Source organism: Chiroxiphia lanceolata, chromosome 5 (assembly GCF_009829145.1).
Source record: "Chiroxiphia lanceolata isolate bChiLan1 chromosome 5, bChiLan1.pri, whole genome shotgun sequence".
NCBI classification, from domain to species: Eukaryota; Metazoa; Chordata; class Aves; order Passeriformes; family Pipridae; genus Chiroxiphia; species Chiroxiphia lanceolata.
The window spans coordinates 12,971,612-12,989,818 of NC_045641.1; the positions used below are offsets into that span (position 1 = coordinate 12,971,612).

At 37.1% G+C, this 18,207-nt stretch overlaps 1 protein-coding gene across 1 annotated transcript in view; it reads right to left on the bottom strand.

Moving 5' to 3' along the window:
* Positions 1 to 18,207, bottom strand: part of RELN (reelin) — a 279,441-nt gene that overhangs the window by 127,928 nt on the left and 133,306 nt on the right. The window contains 2 exon segments of the mRNA XM_032687702.1: positions 1,189 to 1,285; positions 16,454 to 16,505. Of these exon segments, the coding sequence (XP_032543593.1) occupies positions 1,189 to 1,285; positions 16,454 to 16,505 (149 nt within the window).

The following is an 18,207-nucleotide window of genomic DNA, read 5'->3' on the forward strand; positions in this document are numbered from 1 at the left end:
GGCACGAGAGATCATACTGTATACACATTAACTTCCAAAAATTTGGGTTTCAAGAGTTGCATTGGCACCATCACAACTCTTCAGTTTCCTGGCTTGCAGAGCTATGAGAGCAAGTGAGCTGAATTTATGGACTAGGTGTGTAATTTTGTGTCAGTGTGAGAACAATAAAAGGTATTATGTGGTTACTCTGAGGCAACACCAGTGCTTGCAGTGAAGTTACTCTTGCTTTATATTTTTCTGAGGTAAGAATGAGTACCGTTTGGTTTCATAAAATTTTTCATAATTTATGCTTTTTAAATGAAATCCTAATCTTACTCCCACAAGGAGTTGGAGGATGAGATTCTGAAATCCACAGTCTTGCAGCTACAGTTTTGCTTATTCATCAAAAATTAAGGAGCCTTTTGCTCTGCAAGTTGTATCAATGGAGTGAAAATAGGCTCAAGCAAATCACCTGTGTAGCACAGACACTAGGGTAATGCAGGAAGGCAAACTGAGGTGCTATGAGGACATTACATATAAATGACAATTTTTTCTTCCCCAGTTCTATAACTATGTATATATGCCATTACACAAAATGCTTTTCTTAATGTTATTTAATAAAATACTATGGTCTCTTAGAAAAATCCATCTCTGACACTGACTTTCTTTTTAAAGTTGTGCACATTGCAATTAAAAAATTTAATTTTCCCATTCATAATCCTTTGTGCTTTCATGTAAACCAGTCTGTTTAAAAGCAAGCCACTATTCACCACAATTTTGTTACTACAAGAGTGTTAAGAGCAAAGTGTTCATATCAAACTATAAATTATTTTTATTGAATATTTTATTCTACCAATGTAGAAAGTTGTAGCACTATAAAATATGGCTCTTGCTGACATTAAAAGTGATGCTAAAATGCAGAAGTTATCAAAGTTTTGGTTTTTCAGGCACCAGAACACGCTGGTTATTGGAGTTGCACTTTAAGACTGAAGTCATTCTCACCTCCCACATACTCAGTGGATGAAATTGTGATTTACCAAACCCAGCGGCAGTTCTGCAATTAGCAAGGAATTTCACCCTTCATCTTTTAACGTGTATGAACAAGTGAAAACTGAAAAGTTAACAAATAAAACAAGTTTTAAAAGAGCCAGGTTTAAACACCACCTGCCAGCTGGAAAGCATGAAAATGATTAAAAAGCTGTAACAAACCTAATTTTCTCCAGCTGAGTCCAATCTGCAGAACTGTTCTTACTGTAGGACACGGTGATGCTGGGATCTGAGTAACTAAATCGACAGGAACCCGATCCTGAGAAAAGCAATAACATGAGAAGTGTTACGACACAATGAAGCAATAAATGATTCTCCAATAAGCACAGTTGCTGACTGTGCCTTTGTCACATTATCACTTCTGATTTTAAAGCACTTTGATTGATGATGAAATTTCCTGTGATCTGTTGCTGAAGGTAAACACAAAATAATGCATGTTTTATGAGTCAGAAGTAAAGTAGAAATGATAAATCACAGCAGTGCCATGTAATCTCTGCAAATTTCCCAGGGGAAGCCAAGTAAATTACTTAACGCCCCCAACTGCAGAAAAGCCTCACCATATAATGTTTAAACAAAACCTTTTTATTAGAGAATAATCCAGATAACAGAATTCATAGGGAAAACAGTAAGAGACTGTTTTTCATATTACTATATTAAAAAAAAAAATACCAGAAATAAAAATATAGTAAGTAAGAGGAAAATATACACAGAATTACTCAAGCCAAGACAAAAGTGCTTTAGGAATTTAAAAGAATAAAGATGTTACAAAATTATTTATTTTAAGGTTGCCTGAAGAGAATTAAATTAAGAAATCATCCAATATACTCCCTAGACCCTATAATTAATAACAAACATTTGATGCTGATCTGGGAATCTCAGAACACTTTACAAAGATGAACTAATTAAGCCTTATGGCACCCCTGCAAGGTAGGGTAATATATTTACTTTTGATTTATAAAAGGGTGCCTTCTAGTTGTTGTCACAAAAGATAAGCTTAACAAATAATACATGGGACAGTCAAAATAACACAAAACTAGGACTAGAAAACATGATAAACAACTTGAGTGGTAATTAAATACACTAAAAATACTATTTTTCCTCAGACACTGGCTAATTCATCCGCATCAGGAAATTCAGTGCTCAGTGAAAAAGACAGATCTGAACGTGTGCTCCAAAGATCTTTACTTCATGATCATGTTGAAATGTGAGATTCAAAGCAGCAGACATCAGCTGCCTTCCACTTTTAAGAGAAACAGCTCTCAACGAAGCAGTATCTCTGATGGCATCAAGATACTGCGGAGTGAGTACCACAGCTTTGCTCACAGTATAACTACATATTTTGTCTTCCAAGTAGTATGTTATGTTTATATGTCTCAGTTACATTAAATCACACTGAAAGTTGTGTATATACATATTTTTATATACATATAAAGGCATATATACACTGCTGACCATAAAATACTATCATTTTCCAACCTGGGGTGCTTATTTTTGTAATGAAATAAACGGCCTGATTAAAAAGGTGTTAACCACTTGTACAAGAGAACAGCTTACACATTTTAATGGGAACATATGTCATTAAGCACACTGCTTGCAGCCCCAGCTCCCCCGAGGCAGTTCACATTTGCAGCTCTCAGCTCTACAGAACTGCTTTTCTACTCTGAGACACACATCACATACCTCTGCAGGGGGAATACCACTCCAAAACATGGGATGAAATCCTGTCTATAATTTTGCTTGATGCATCAACTAGCATCCTGAAAATGATCCACAAAGTTGCTTTCCTGTATCTTTTACTAACGTTAAATTGCAAGTAGAGTAACAGATAATTCCGAGCCACTACAGCTGCGTGTGGTACGTTCAGCTGGTCTGACACATATTCTTGCTGTAAAGAGGCACAGAATAATTAATATTGCAAAGGCAGCAGGACTTTGAATTACCAACCATGTATCCAAAATGACTACAAAGCAACTGTCTGGTTATATTTTACTGACAAGGCATTTTATTTCTATCATATTAAAACAAAATGATGTCAGGAAAAGTCTCTGCATTTCATATTTGCCCATCTGGTGAGATGGTCTACTTTACTAAGTGACATCTGCTGTCGGCTCCTACTTCTGTGGAATTTAAGAGCTCCAACCCTTAATCACACATTTTATTCCAGGGAAATTCAGTTCAAATATCAGTGAACTTCAGCCAGTTTAACCACTTTGGCTGGCCAGAGGCTGTGAGGCAAAACAACAACATACTGAGTTTCCTGTTAAGCAGAAATTAAGGGAACATAAACAGTAAAAATAAACAGCAATATAGATTTTATAACATGTGCCATTCCAGTTAGTGTTACAACCAACTTTTGGTACAGTGCTCTTAAACAAAGCTAAGTCCAAATATGCTGCTTAAAAAGGAGAAAAGGCCAGATTTGCTGCACCATCAATATAAAAAATGTTGTCTGTTAGATCTGAACACCCTCAAACTATGCAATGAAGATTAAAGCTATTCCTTAAAAGAAACAGGGTCACTCAGAAAGGGCTTTGCAAGGTAGATGCAGTATTTCACTTGTGATATTGAAAAAAGAGCAATGGAGGCAATGAAAAGAAGGGAGAAAAATGCTGAGTGTTATTGTTATTTTAATAAGCAGGGCAGGTTGTATGAAGATTAAAATTAGTTTGGGAAAGTCCTCGAGGTCAGTGTAAGAAGCAATTACTGGCTGTGATGACAAATGTATTTTTATCGGTGTTTAAACTCTCTTTATGTATGATCTTGACTCAAAATCATAAAATAGCAAGATTATTTTCCATGTAACCATTTAATTCTGCAAAACTTGAACTGACAAAAAAAAAGTCATTCATCTGAAGAAAATCATCAACATGGTTCAGGCTTTGTTCTTTGATATTTGAACCATATATTTTAAATATACAAGAAGCATATGGATCTGGTGCTTGAATCTTTTATAAAACTATTATAGATCCTAGTCTACATTAAAAATTTCTTCCCAAGAAAAGAGAAGAGGATGAACATGCAACTGCACTACAGAACAGGGTTTACTGAGGTGGTCTTGCAAATCACTGGCTTTCAATATAATCTTCATATTACTTTCAATATTACTATTACTTAATATTACTGCTATTACTCCATATTCCTGATATTTCTATAACCGTAAACTAAGATTATTTAAAATAGAAATCTGCTTTTTGGATGTTTGCCTCTATCTTGATTGGCAAAGATATACTCTGACTTTGCGAACAAATAGGTGATCAAAATTCAAGCAGTACCAGCAGGAATGGAGGGCAAATTCAGCTGGGGAGGGAGGTGTCCTTCCCACTGCTCCTAGAGATGGTAATAAACAGTTTGTCAGCTCTCAGCAGAGCAGCAGGGGCAGGATGTCATGCCGTAAATCTTCACACCCTCCTGTCCTCTGAAGGAAAAGTTGTACATAAGATCTTTTGAATGGGATTAGATTAGGCTTGTTTTAAATCAGGAAAGCCCAGGTTTTGAATTAGCCACTAAAAAGGGCAGCAAACACACACAATGATTACTGTAAAGAAGTCTATGTTAGTAAGTCACCGTGTTAGAGAAAAAAGCCATTTCTTTCTTAAACTGAGTATGTCACAGCAAAACCAATGCCTTGGGGAGGATATTGCTTGCTAAATCTGACTAAGAGTTAGGATTATACTTTCAATATTAAGGGCTGGCACGTGTAATTATCTACTGGAGGCAGGGGGCACAACAAACCATCCTCCAACCAAGAACAACCAAATTTTTTCTTTACATATATACAGGCAAGCCTGTCCTTGTGTTTCAGGAACAAAGTATTTTTCTCCTTTGGATTTATTTTACTCCTTTTGATAGGCTTTCATCTGAAGTTCACAGACTTCCAAAACTTTTGAAAAACAGCTAGAGTAGAGACAACCTTCATGGATTTAATTTTAAATGATACATTTGAAGATCAGACAGCAATTTTGTCTGTTATCAAAAATGATGAGCAGCTTCTGTTACAAAATCCAGTCATTTTCATATGCTGAATATTCTGAAACACTGATTTATTTGGCTGGTGCTTTACATGCCTGGATTTTTTCCCAAGCCACATTTCAATAAAATAAAATTTTCTCAAATTTTAGTCCAGGCACTGATGCTAATAGAGGAGGGTTTTGACTGGCAGAGTATGGGATTGCTAAACATCTCCTGACAGCTGCTTTGTTAATTCTGCTTAGCTAAACAGGAAAGAATAGAAAAAGGAAACAAAAATATGTTTCTCAATTGCTTTGCTGATTATTTCAGAGGACTGGTAACCCATAGCCAGGACCTGACCAGTACTGACCACCCCCAGCATGTCCAGCTGAAACAGTCATGACTTTATGCCTTTTTTAATTTTAGGTCTTGTTAAATAGATTTTGGTTTCCTCCAATGTTATCTAAAGTACTAGTGAATATTTTACATACCTTATTTTTTCAAATATCATGAAGGTAGAAGCACTAAGAGCACAGTATTTCAGGAGGGATTTTATGAAGGGACCACATATCAGCTATTTGTATCCAGGTATTCTGTTATTTGTATCCAGGCTGACAATGGCAGGCAAAATTAATTCTCACTACAGCTTTGCCTCCAGCTGTGCCAGATTTACAGAAACCCGAGTTATACAGCTGTTGGTCTCTAAGATTTCTTAACAACATTGATTAGAAGCTGGTGTTTTGCTGAGATAAAACTGGGTGCCATCTGCAAGGGAAGCAATATTTTGCTCCTTATAGAGTGTGACGTCCTACACCTCTTGACAACCTCTTGATAGTTCCTGCGAGTGCTTCCGTGGATAAGCAGATGAGAGATCTAATGCTGGCTTTAAGGAGGACGAGTCTAATGTGGGACTGCACGAGCAAGATTTACACAAAAAATCTGTAGAAGAGTTTGAATTGGGTCCTGACTGCAGTCTGAAAAACAAAAGGGAGCTGAGAAGAATCCTGTTTATCTAACATTAGATTACTTTTATTCATTTTGTTAATGGGATGAATAATGATTAGTGTTTGCTAAGGATTATGGTTTGCTGATATCGCTTGAAATAAGCCGAACTGGATCGTTTAAATTACTAGTGGTCAAATTTGGCTGGTTTGCTAATATTATTTTCGAAAGTAATGAACCTTACAGTTTGGTATAATGAATGCTCCATGGATTCTAATTTTTTTTAGGTGTATGTTTATATTGGCTTCTGATCAAGAACCAGATGATTTTAACAATCTTAAAAGATGGAATATTTTGTGCTGGATATACCAGAAGCACTGGTACAGAAATATGCAGTTCACTGTTCGTTCTATTCTGTCTCTGAAAACTTTCTCAAGAGAAGGTCACAAGAGCATTTTAATTTTTCTTTGAAGCAACAACGTTGAAATTAATTATAAATATGATTTTTAATTATGACATTTTAGATCTTTAGACTATTTTTAAAAGCTTGACCTTGTTTAAAGAATGAGTTCAGAGCACAAAGAAATAATCTGAGTCAAAAAATATGCAAATTAAAAAGTGTAAGATCTGTATTCTATTTCATAATCATAACCTACCTTTCCATGGGAAGAAATATTTTTATTGCTGGCTGCTTTTCTCTCCCTTATGAGAAAAGGATTTTGACTGTCTGCATCTGTGTATGTGTTCTGATAAACAATTTGAAATAAATACATGACACTAGGAAACAAAAGTGCCAGTGGTGTTTGCCTTCCATAAAAATCAGAGCTATTCTAGAGTTAATGAAAACTATGATTTTTGTAATGCAAAGTCTCAACCGTTTGTTTTCTACAGGTTTCTGGGAGTAGCTAACTTTGTTTCAGTGGCATATTTAGGCTGTTGTTCTATTTTGGAAATGCTGGGTAGTTATTCACATCTAAAGAAAAATAAAGGGTTGACAAGCATGCTAAAAGCCTCCACTATAAAACTGTAAAATACGGAAAGAATAATTAGTAAATACATTTGATAAAAATTAATCATAAGGATTTCATTAATGAAGTCCTAAAAATTAATCTGAGGCTAAACCTCAGGAGGATGGGGCCCAGAGCAAGCTGTCCTTTCCCAGAGGGTGATCCTGGTTGGAGCATGGGGGGAGCACTGGACCAGGTGACCACCCATGGGTCTCTTCCCTCCCACCTCCTGCCAGGATTCCCAATAACAGCAAATGTACTCTTTAAGAATTAATGCAGCTAATTTCCTATAGATGAGAAGTCTGAGGAAATACTTATCTGGCTCAACTTCCTCTTAGTCTATTTATATTCAGAGATATGATGTGCTTCCTGTGCTCACACAAATTTGTTCTCTTCTAATGAACAAGATCAGATCAGAATTCATATTGCTTTTTGTGCTGAGAACATTAAGGAGAGAAAAATAAACCAGGCAGAAAGCTGTGTTTCCCTTATGCCTGTTTCCAATTTATTCTGTTGTAAAGATGCTCAGCTATTTATAACATCTCTTTCTGAGATACAGCCAGCAGGTCTGTGCTTGGGTAATATGTCTGTTGCCAAATAAATAATTACATGATGCTTCTAAATTTAAACATGTTCTTAAGTGCACTTATCTTGGAAAGAGCACCTTTCTGAAGGTGAAGTGAGCAAACTTGTTAAGACCTGGATGAAAGGGACACACAGGGATTACAGCTACCAAAACAACAGTATCATTAGCGCTCCAAAAATACTCTTATAGTTGTTCTTGAATGTCTGACCAAGTAGTAACCCCTGCATTCAGTAAGCATTTTCTACTCGTATACAGATATTGTATGCTTCAACATTATTGCCATTAAATAGTTAATGTGTGGAGATCCTCTAAGGCAGAGGGTGACCTTTCAATAAAGCTGGGCAAAATGTAAACGATACCATCTTAAAGTAGTTCAGTAGTATACAAATATGTATCAGTAAGTAAAAAGAGATATTTTGTGTAACTGCATTTAGCAGCCTGGGTCAGCTGCAAAGGTCTATAATCAAGAAAGTGAGCACCATAAGGTGCTGGTAAGGGTATTATAAAACCCTTAGGAAGGGTTCAGATAGTTAAAATTTAGGAAGTTTTGTTCAAGTCCCTACAGGCAGTCCATTCTAGAGAGGCAGTAGAAAACACACATCGGTCCCAAGAACTGCTGTGTAAAAGGAGGTATCTTGAATGTAGATATTTGAAAGTCCTTTCCTTGCCCACTTTAGTGAAATTCTCCGCCACCAAGAAAATATGGGAAATATTTTTTCTCAAACCAAGTTCGGAGCTGACGTATCTCTCTTTTCTGAAACTCTATAAAACTGATTGCCTGTCTTTACATTTATATGGGGGTAGACAATAATTAGTTTGGTAAAAGCTGGTTTTTTGCAATTCCCGATGGACTTTTCTATTTTTATATGCTTTTTCTTTCATGGAAACCCCTTCCCCTGCCCAATGGAAAAAGAACCAGGAGCATTTTGCTGAGCTGGGGGCTTCTCTGCTTCCTCCCTGGGTACTACAGATGCTTTGTTGTTTGAGTTAATTCAAAAATGGACATTTTTAATCACACAGAAGTGTTGTCCTCATACAATGATATGAGCAGGATTAAGATGAAAGTCCGTCTTTAATCCAGCATTTATTATTTGCAGAGACCAATTCCATAATGGCCCACGTTTGAGTGTGAGGTGGTGGCATGGCCACCTGCCCTGGATCTGAATCCTGAGGCTCTCTTTATCTTCTCTGCTTTTCTTCATGTAGTAAATCTGTAATGCTCACATTTTAGTTCCCAACAGTGGCTGAGAAGCCCTGGTACAGAAGTAATAAAGACAATATTTCATTGTAACCTTGGGCTCGCCAAAACAACACAAATCATTTTGCCCCAAGGCCACTAAAATGTCTTTCAAATGCAGCATCAACTTTAAACCCTGGTTTCAATCTTGGTATTATCTAGGCAGTTCCTGTTTTATAACTCAGCAACATCAATAAACAACACCCAACATTTCCACATGCTATGTGAAGAGTACTAGATGATGTTACTCACTTGTGCTTTTCTTTCACATTAGATGCAATTTATAACATATGCATAAACTCAAAGGACTTTTCCACCAGGAAAAGGAAACCAGTAGGTTTAATGTCAGGCAATAGCAAATAGCAATCTGGGTAGCCAATCAAAAAAATGTAATATGATTTTATCGGGGGAAAATGGGAAATGAAGCAAGCAGAAGAAATGCAGAATGGTGAATGACGCAATTTTGGCATTGAATTATATCAAATTCTCAAGCTTTTCACAAATGTATAGAAAAGAAATTAGGACAAAACAACTGGAGGTTCAAATATACTCAGTGCTGTGTTCTTGTTGCTTAGAAAGGAACTGGATCTAAACATAGTAACAATGAAGGTTTGGACAGTAGTGCTTTAAGAAACCTATTGAAAAAACAAGTTTTATGCATTTTTTAAGCTCAGTTCAGACAGGGTTCTAACAAAATTTCATTAGCCAGTTTCCTGGCAATTAAATCCTTTAGAACCCCATGCTAGTCCAAAAGTGCTTTATGTTTGCCTAATACAAGATTGTCTATCTGACTTGTGGCCACCAGTACTGCCTCCTCCCTACTGGTACCACTATGAACACGACTGTATGGATGTGCCAAGCCTGCACATAAAACCTGGTGCTTCCTGGAAGACACTGGAGCAGAAGAAATTTGGGTCACTGAAGGAAATCATCTGTGCAGGTGACTAAAGCAAAGGAGGTGGCTCAATGAACCCAAGACATTTGTCACCATAGTTTCTTCAATGAGTGGGTTTTTCTGTGTTCAGCTAACAAGATAGTGGGGGATTTAAAAGATCAAATACTCTTCCATGCTGAATTCAGAAGGGGGTTATTTTTCACTTTGGTATTTCTCTAGAGACATAGGAGTGAATTTTCATAGTAATTCTGAAGGAGATTGCTCATGTCTATTCAGTTCTGCCGAGGGTAAGCCCAGTGCTATCTCACAAAATGGCTGTTACAGCACTTGTCAGTCATCCGATAGCTTCGGCTAATTGTAAAACTGACTAAACAAAAGGAAAATTAAGAGGAAATCATCAGCAATGGTTCCTTTCAGCCAAAGCTAAGGCCTATTTAGCACAACATGTTTGGATGTCTTCTATCGAGTGGTCTGAATCCAAGCAGAGGATAAATAGACAACACAAAAGCACTACTGTCAATATACCAGCTGCCACCAGAACTGAATTAAAACATGATAAGGACAAAAATGATAAATGTCTTCAGACTGTCACACAGGGCCAAATGCAGCCATCGTTGTTCACAGGACTGAGCCAAAGAGGAGTCAGGATGTTTCTGGCGGGAAGGAGAAGGGATTGTCATCCTGCACAGATGCTCTGCACAGCCCTCCAGATGCTGCTCCAGGGGACAGCCCAGAGAGACTGCTATTTCCTCCACAGAAATACACGAAGATCAGTGAATCAGCTGCACTATTTATTTTTGTAAGATTATTTTTTGTCTATCGTGATCTCCTATTTGCTGAGGTTAATAGAGAAGTAAATGTTATTTTCCTGAAGCACAGAAGCTTGGCAGGTAAGGACTAATCCAAAGTACATTTGATAATTCTAATGATGATGATGATTAAATAATAATAATAATCTGTAGATTGAAATACATCAAAGCAAAAAATATTTTCATTATCTACATAAACAAATATGTTATATAATTTAATTCTGCAAGACTCACACTGGTAACAATGGCAAATTACCACTACAAAAAAAATGAAGGAAAAAAATAAGCCTGAAAAAATTGCATTTTATTTTCTAAAGGTGATAAACACTATCTGTGCTTTGCCTTCAATAACATCACTGAGACCCTTAGCCCATGGATTTTCTGAGTAAAACAGCTCTTATATAAATCCTAGTGACCTTGGTAGTTCAGGAAGAGCAGCAGAGGCTGCTGGTTAATGATTCAGTAACCTGATGTCTTAGGCTGAGGCAGGACAGGACATGAAAATGTTTTTGAAGTCATTATGTCAAAAGTCTGTATCCAAATCAGTGACCCTTACTCATATGCTAATCAAAAGCAATCAATAGCATATTTTAAATAGTTTTTTCCATTACAGTCACTGAAGATTGTGAAATTAGCAGCATTAAAAACAGACTGTAAATAAACTAAGCCACATGGAAGTCCTTGGTATGTGTATTGCTCATACACCTCTTAAAAAACCTCTTAGTATAAATCTAAAGTCACCACAGGTAATACATTACTCTGCAATTAAGTACAGCTGACGGTCTGACGGATTTTAGAAGCTCAAGAAATTTGAAGTGAAGGTAGGGATGATTACTCAACTAGAAAATAAAGTTGCAACAGTGGTGCGTTGAACAAGATTGGAGAAATTATTACTTTTGTTACTGGTTTAAGTGATTATACGATGAGATTGTCAACAAAATATTTATGCATGTAAAAGCATTTAATTGCCTTTTGGGGAAGATAGAAAATGGGGACAAAGTGGGTACCGCTAAATGTAGATCACCCTAGTAACATCTCTGTACCCTTAATTAGTGGGGTTTTGTCCTTACCAAAAGTTCTGAATTGTTGAATACCAATAGTAATATTTCTTCAGTAATATTTTAACCATATTAAAACCAACAGATACACACTTTTATCCTTGCCATAGGGTTGCATTAGAAAGATATCAGGGAGATTGATAACCTGCAGCCAGCTATTGTTAGTGATTGTAATAGATTAATTTTATTCACCTGGAACCCTGTAGGTTTTATCCAATACTGTAATCAACAGTAAACTTGGTCATCTGATGGATGTTTACAGAAAATAAGCTGGAACAATGGAAAGTGCAATAGCAATAGACAGCAGAGAAGTGAGTGGATGATTTTAAAGATGCTAACACACTTTAACTTTTGGTCAGCCCTGAAGTGGTCGGACAGTTGGATTAGATGATCACTGTAGGTCCCTTCCAACTGAAATTCTATTCTATTCTACCCAGAAGCAGCAGAAGAAAACTGCCAAACTTAATCTATGAGTAAGGTCCAAATGGTCGTGGTTCTAGACCAGTGAGCAAATCATAACATGAATGACCCATCTTTTGGATAATACCTATCGGGATTTTCCTGAGAAGACAGACAGAGTCCATCTGGCAAAATCACAAAGCACTCTCCCAGATTAAAGCCTACTACTAAAACCTCACTGAAAACTGTTTTTAATGAAGGTTTATGCTTCATGTATTTTGCTTCATGTCAAGTCTTTTCTCTAGCAATAGCAGGGACTAAGCGTATGATCCAAGCAGCAACGATGCCTAACGAATTTCCAGTGTCAAGGCCTATTACCCTTTAGGCACTGAAGATCACCTTTGCTCATGCATCCTGAATCTTCATGTTTTCCATGTTAACAGCAAATAATGTTCTCAGAGAGCAGCATCTTCTTTGCCAGCTCAGTGGTATTATCAGTGCTCACCAGAACTTTAGGTACAGTCCCTACTATTTTATTTATTGCAGGAAAAGTTATTCTGCATCATACTGAGATTTGTGTAAGAGTATTCATTTGTCACAATGAACATATAATTCAATGTTACACATATAAAATTACCATAATCAGCTGAAATCAATTAGGGAACGATGGTTTATGATTAAAGGAAAATTTTAAATATGGCAAGTTACATATTTGCCATAGAAAGGTAGTTTTGAGGAGGACTGAAAATAAGGATAATGATTGACTCAAAGTAAAATCTGCTAGATTTGGGAACCCAATTTTTGCATAAGTTCTTTATAATAATTTTTTGGAAGGGAGAGTCCAAGTCCAAGGTTTTTCTCCGAATAAAGCAAAAAACCTTCTGAACCTTTGTCAAGTTCTTTTGCAAGACTAATGGCTTGATCTTTAAAAAATGGACCTGATGTGCCAAACGTTTGTAATGTCTGAAGGTGTGTCCCTCTCAGATTAAAGACAGCCCTCCCCCCGTAAACCAATTTTGGTTTAATATAAAATAGTAGGGAGGTTAGATTTTTTTTAGAAAATTAGAGGAGGAGGGAGGATTGCTAATTTTCTCCAGTAATGACAGAGGATCTTTGTGGTAATGGCATAAAAGTTGAAGGGAAAGCAATTTTAAAGTAGAACTCTGCCTTACAAACATTATGTATTTATCCACTACATGATACTGACAAACTCATCCTGTTCTTGGGGGAATGTTGAAGGTTTTTCATAAAAATGCTGAAGAGTAGGAGGTTTCCTTATCAAGTTATTCCCATTTTCAAATATGGTTTAACAGCCAGAAATGATCTACTAATATTAAGACATAAGGAGAGAGCTATGGAACCAAGTTTTAAATGTAGTATTTTCCATTAACAGTTTTTGTGGTTTTGACACCTATTGCTCTGAGGAGCACCTGCCCTGGAGACCAGGCTGACTGTTTGTGCTCAACACAGCACCTTCAGCTTCATCTTGGTGTTTGATGCAGAGGCACTGTGGGGGAAGGAAGGATGGGAAGCGCCTGCCAATGCTGAACTGCCCACGCAGAGCACGCACAGCCGACAACAAACACCACTACCACCAGAGCATCTGCTTGGAGAAGACACCCAAGGAACAATGCATGAGCACAACCTGCACACCTCACACCTTGGCATTGCTCCCTTAAAGCCTTTCCTCTTTCCCTCATGGATTTCATGTATCTCTTTCTTCCTGTATTTAGCTCAGCTGCTAATCTCCCAGTTGTGTGAGTCACCTTCCATCGCAGTGGCCTATGCAAATGACAGGTCACGTTCAACTTTGGAGATGTCCAAGGACGTAGCTAAAGGGAAAAGGCTGAGATTTGGAGTGAGAAATAGGGAATATTTCAGCTAATGAGTCAGACTAACATTGTGTGGCAGCTGAGTCCAGAGGCTTTTGTGCAATATCCTGCAATTCCCAAGCTGTTGAATCAGATGTTCTGGCCTGAGAGAGCCCAAAGGCATTGCTTTAAATATCTCAATTAACAATGCCACTGAACATTAAGGAAACTGCTAGACATGTCAGTATTTGGTCTTGAAGAAATGTAGCGAAGGATGATTAAGATATTTGAAGCAATTGAAATTTTCTGCACATTTGGACAGAGAGTGCATGAGTGTAAGTATCACCCCAGCCCTGGACCAAAAGGCAAAGCCACCAACTCTGAGTAAATGCTGCATGGCAGACAAGTTTCTCTCATTCAGAAAGGATATTGCACATTAATGTTGTCCTGCATGCTGAAAAGGCCTTACTAATTACCTTTTTATCCTAATTAAGCCTTCATCTTAAGTGCACCTTTTCACCTGCCTTGCCCTTTAAAGGGCAAAGCTACCAAATAGGTGATACATGAAGGAAACTACACAGAATATCAACTAATGAAAAATTAGCGTGTTACCCTTCCTGACCACCCAGTTTAGAAGGATCTAGCATTTCTGGTGAAACCAGGATCCTTTTTTTTTTGCTTCATTTCCTAGTTCTCATCTGCTTACATACCTGAAAATACAAAATTCCATCTCATAATTACTGGTGAGAGAAATTAAAAGGTATGCACTTTAATGTGGCCAAACTGTGTGACAAATTTAACATAAAGATACCCCCAAATGGTTACAGCTTAAGCTATTCCATGGTTGATAGAAAGTGGTAAACATTCTTTAAAAAAAAAGTCAATTCCCTTGGATGAATCCCTAAATAGGGTTATGATTAAATCGGACATTTGGGAATAAGCTGGAAACTGGATTCTAAAGCCAAGTACTGCTGAGCTCAGCAGCAGTCTCCTGGCTCATGCCGGTTTTTATCAGTTACAAAACCAATCTGCACTGTATTTCAAGCTCAACACAGGAACATGGGGAAATAGGACACATTTTGAACTTCAGGCTGAAATTTGATTTGCTAAAAATGTGCATCCACCCCTCTCCTGCTCCATCACAAGAGTTTTACTGGTTTCTACTGGTATGGTTTAAAGTATTCTTAGCACGTATGCACGACAATCCTGTCATACAGAGTATTTTCTGCTCAGCCTTTTCTTACCATTTTTTTTATTTGACCTTCACCAGCTGATAGGAATTGAGGCTCCTACTGAAATCTTAACTCTTAATTTTGAATCTTCTGGGAGCCTGCACCCTTCTGCAGTTGGCCTGCATCAGCCACAAGCCACTGAGCTGTGACAGCGAACATATACCTGCCAACCCATTCAGCTTACCCTGCTGTTAACCACTCTGGGTCACTGCAAGGATAATCCAAAGAAGAATTTTGTAAATTTTCATGAAAAGTGGAATTCCTCCATCCTCACAAACTTGCAGCACTGTAGAAGTCACCTCTCCTCGGGCACAGCCGAAGGTGGGAAGGCTTCTGCCAGCAAGGGACATGTCCCAGAGGATCAAGTGAGCTGCTACCCTTCCACTAGCTGAATGAAACTGTGGGACAGCAGCCAGCTGGTTTTCATTTGAGGTGCCCAATATTTATGCAATAACTGAGTTAAGGATTGGATAAATTTTTCTGGCTTTTTAAAGCCAGTAATTCAAAATAAAAGGATCTATACCAATCCTTATTTCTATTAACACTGCAGTCATTTGCAGATAATGATGATTTCAAATACCCAAAGGAACAACTTCAGGTAAAAACCAAATTTAAATGATATATTTCTGAGCCTTCCATGATTTTGATTTCCAATCTATTAAAAAAACCAAGCTGCTTGCCAAGCTACCTGATACTTCTTATTTCCAACTGAGATTTCCAGAGTTTAATCACATGTCTGCTGAGATACTTCCGTAGAATTACTTTTTTTAAAAATAGGAATATGATTTGGAAACACATACCCAGGAGTCCACTGAGGAAGCAGGTTACATTTCCTGCTTGCTTTTTTATTGAACCATTTATATCATAAGAACATTTTTCCTTCGCATTTTGAACACTGAGATATGAGTTAACATATTAAGTGTGCTCTGAATTTGCCCTCAGCCCAAACCACAACTTCTACCAGAATTTATAGCCACAACTGCACAGTGAAATGTTCAATAACTCACAGTGTTCTAACTAATACAGCATTCAACCATGCCATTGATAATATGAACTTAATAGCATTTAGTTTCAGTCTGCCTCACCTATTCTCTTTGTACAAATGTGTTAAAAACAGCACTACCTAGGTGTAACTTGGAATATATCGGGAGGGTTAAGTGTTTAAAACCTTCCTTTTTTAGAAACAATAATCACACTTCAGAGAAAGAGCGAGAGATTATATTGTTAAATGTCAGGTTATAAAATAAGTGAAAAAACCAAAACTCAAACATGACTGTGTCTCTCACCATCAGAGTATCCACTGAAGTTTCTGGTTTCCAAAATTTAGATTAGGAGCTCCAGATCAGGAGATGAATAAATAAATTGCAGTTTTTAAAAGATTTTTTAAATCCCTTATGTCAAATGGAACATCAACCAGAAAGGTACACCTGAAATTTAGGCCCTTTTTCCTTTGCAGAAATTACTTTTTGCACTTTCTCAGGAGAAAGAATAATCTAAACTTACCAAGGGAAAATTGAAGGACGGATGCAGTAGTTGTGTTAAGGCCAGTGGTGGTCTATGGGAAGAGAAGCAAACAGTTTTGTTAGATCAGGAAAACAATACATTCATCTCTTGTTTTTCTTTGAAAGCATGGAAAATCTCTAGCCATCTACATCTCCAGTGCATAGAATTGTTAATCGCCAGCCTTTTCAGGTTGAGTGATCATGGAAATTTTTGTTATGTCATTTTGATTATTGATATCTCATCAAACATCAAAGCTGGATTTTTTTTCCATTGTACTGATGTCTACCAAAAAAAAGCACATTTATGTGCAACACTGGTGCTTGACCACTGTTTAGAAGACTGAAAAAATAAACTCTGTGGTTTATGGTCAGCTTAGTGTAAATTTGGATATACAGAACGGTTTTCACTTCTCCCAGTACAGAACAAGAACCAAAAATAACCATTAGTAAATAATAAAAATAACATTAAGTAAACCTAAAATAATGAAATATTAAGAGGAAATAACAGAATTTCAACCTTCAACACCAAAGCAAACAAAACCTTGGTGATACTACGTAATATGTACAATGAAATATTGCAGTAGCATCTACACACTGCTCACATCCAAACAAGACCTAGAAACCGACAGAAAACACCAAGCAGCTGCCTCTGTACTCAGCATAACACCCTCCTCTGAGGCCTCTCTTCCTTCCTTCTTTCAATGCCTCCATATTTCAATAGTTCAAATTAGAACTGTTTTCCTGAAAATGCTATAAAATAAAATGCACCAGTGTGTTGTGAAGGCCACCTAGTTATTTTCAATTTATTTGGAAAGTTGGACTTTATGATACTGCTACATAAAAAGCAAGGCATGCCATGGTGGTGCTTTGTGAGCCTAGTTGAGTTATTCATTAAATGATGCCTTTGAAAATAACGGATGGAGACCTGCATGAGCTGGCATGAGGTTTTGGCGTGTTTTGTTTCTTTTCTACATACATATTACATACAGAGAGGATCTTCTTATAAATATTAAGGAATGGGATCTTCACCAAAATGCACTGAAGATTAGGTGATAACAAGATTAAATGTCCTAACAGGCAATTTTAGTTTTTAAACAAGAATAGGGAAGCTGCATTTACACAACCCCTTTAAAAATACAGTCACATTCCCATTTAAGTCATTCTGTCAGGATCGATTCAGTATTAGGTATCACACTTATCATGCCAAATAATAAAATGCTTTCTGATTTGAGTTATGAGAACCTATTATGTTAGTTTACATTCAATTAATTATGTTGTGAAAGTTATAATTTGCAAACAAAACCTTTATCAAGGTTCAGTGGCTCATATCACCAAGAAATTAAATATATCAGTCATTGCAGAAGAGGTGTTCACGTAGACTTAGAAGAGACTATGTTGTGAATCATTTCAGCAACGCTTTGGAAAAAAGCCTTAGACTTACTAAAAACTTTTTTCAAAGTTCTGAAAAGGACTACAAAGTTCAGACACTGCAGAGAAACTGGTAGCCTTTAGCAGATATTTTCCTTTGCTTCCAACAGCTCTGATGCAATATATCTTTCCAGGATTTTGCCGGTAGTAAATTCTCACCAACAGAGACAGCTGGTAACAAAAAACCCTCTGCCTGCAGTAACAGGCAGCTGTTGGGAGTCAGGAGAAGAGAAGGAGGTCAAGGAAGCAAACCAGCAGCCGTCAGAGCTGTTGATATAATATATTTTGCAAATACAACTCTTCTGGACTAAGTATTTTAAAGCAGTA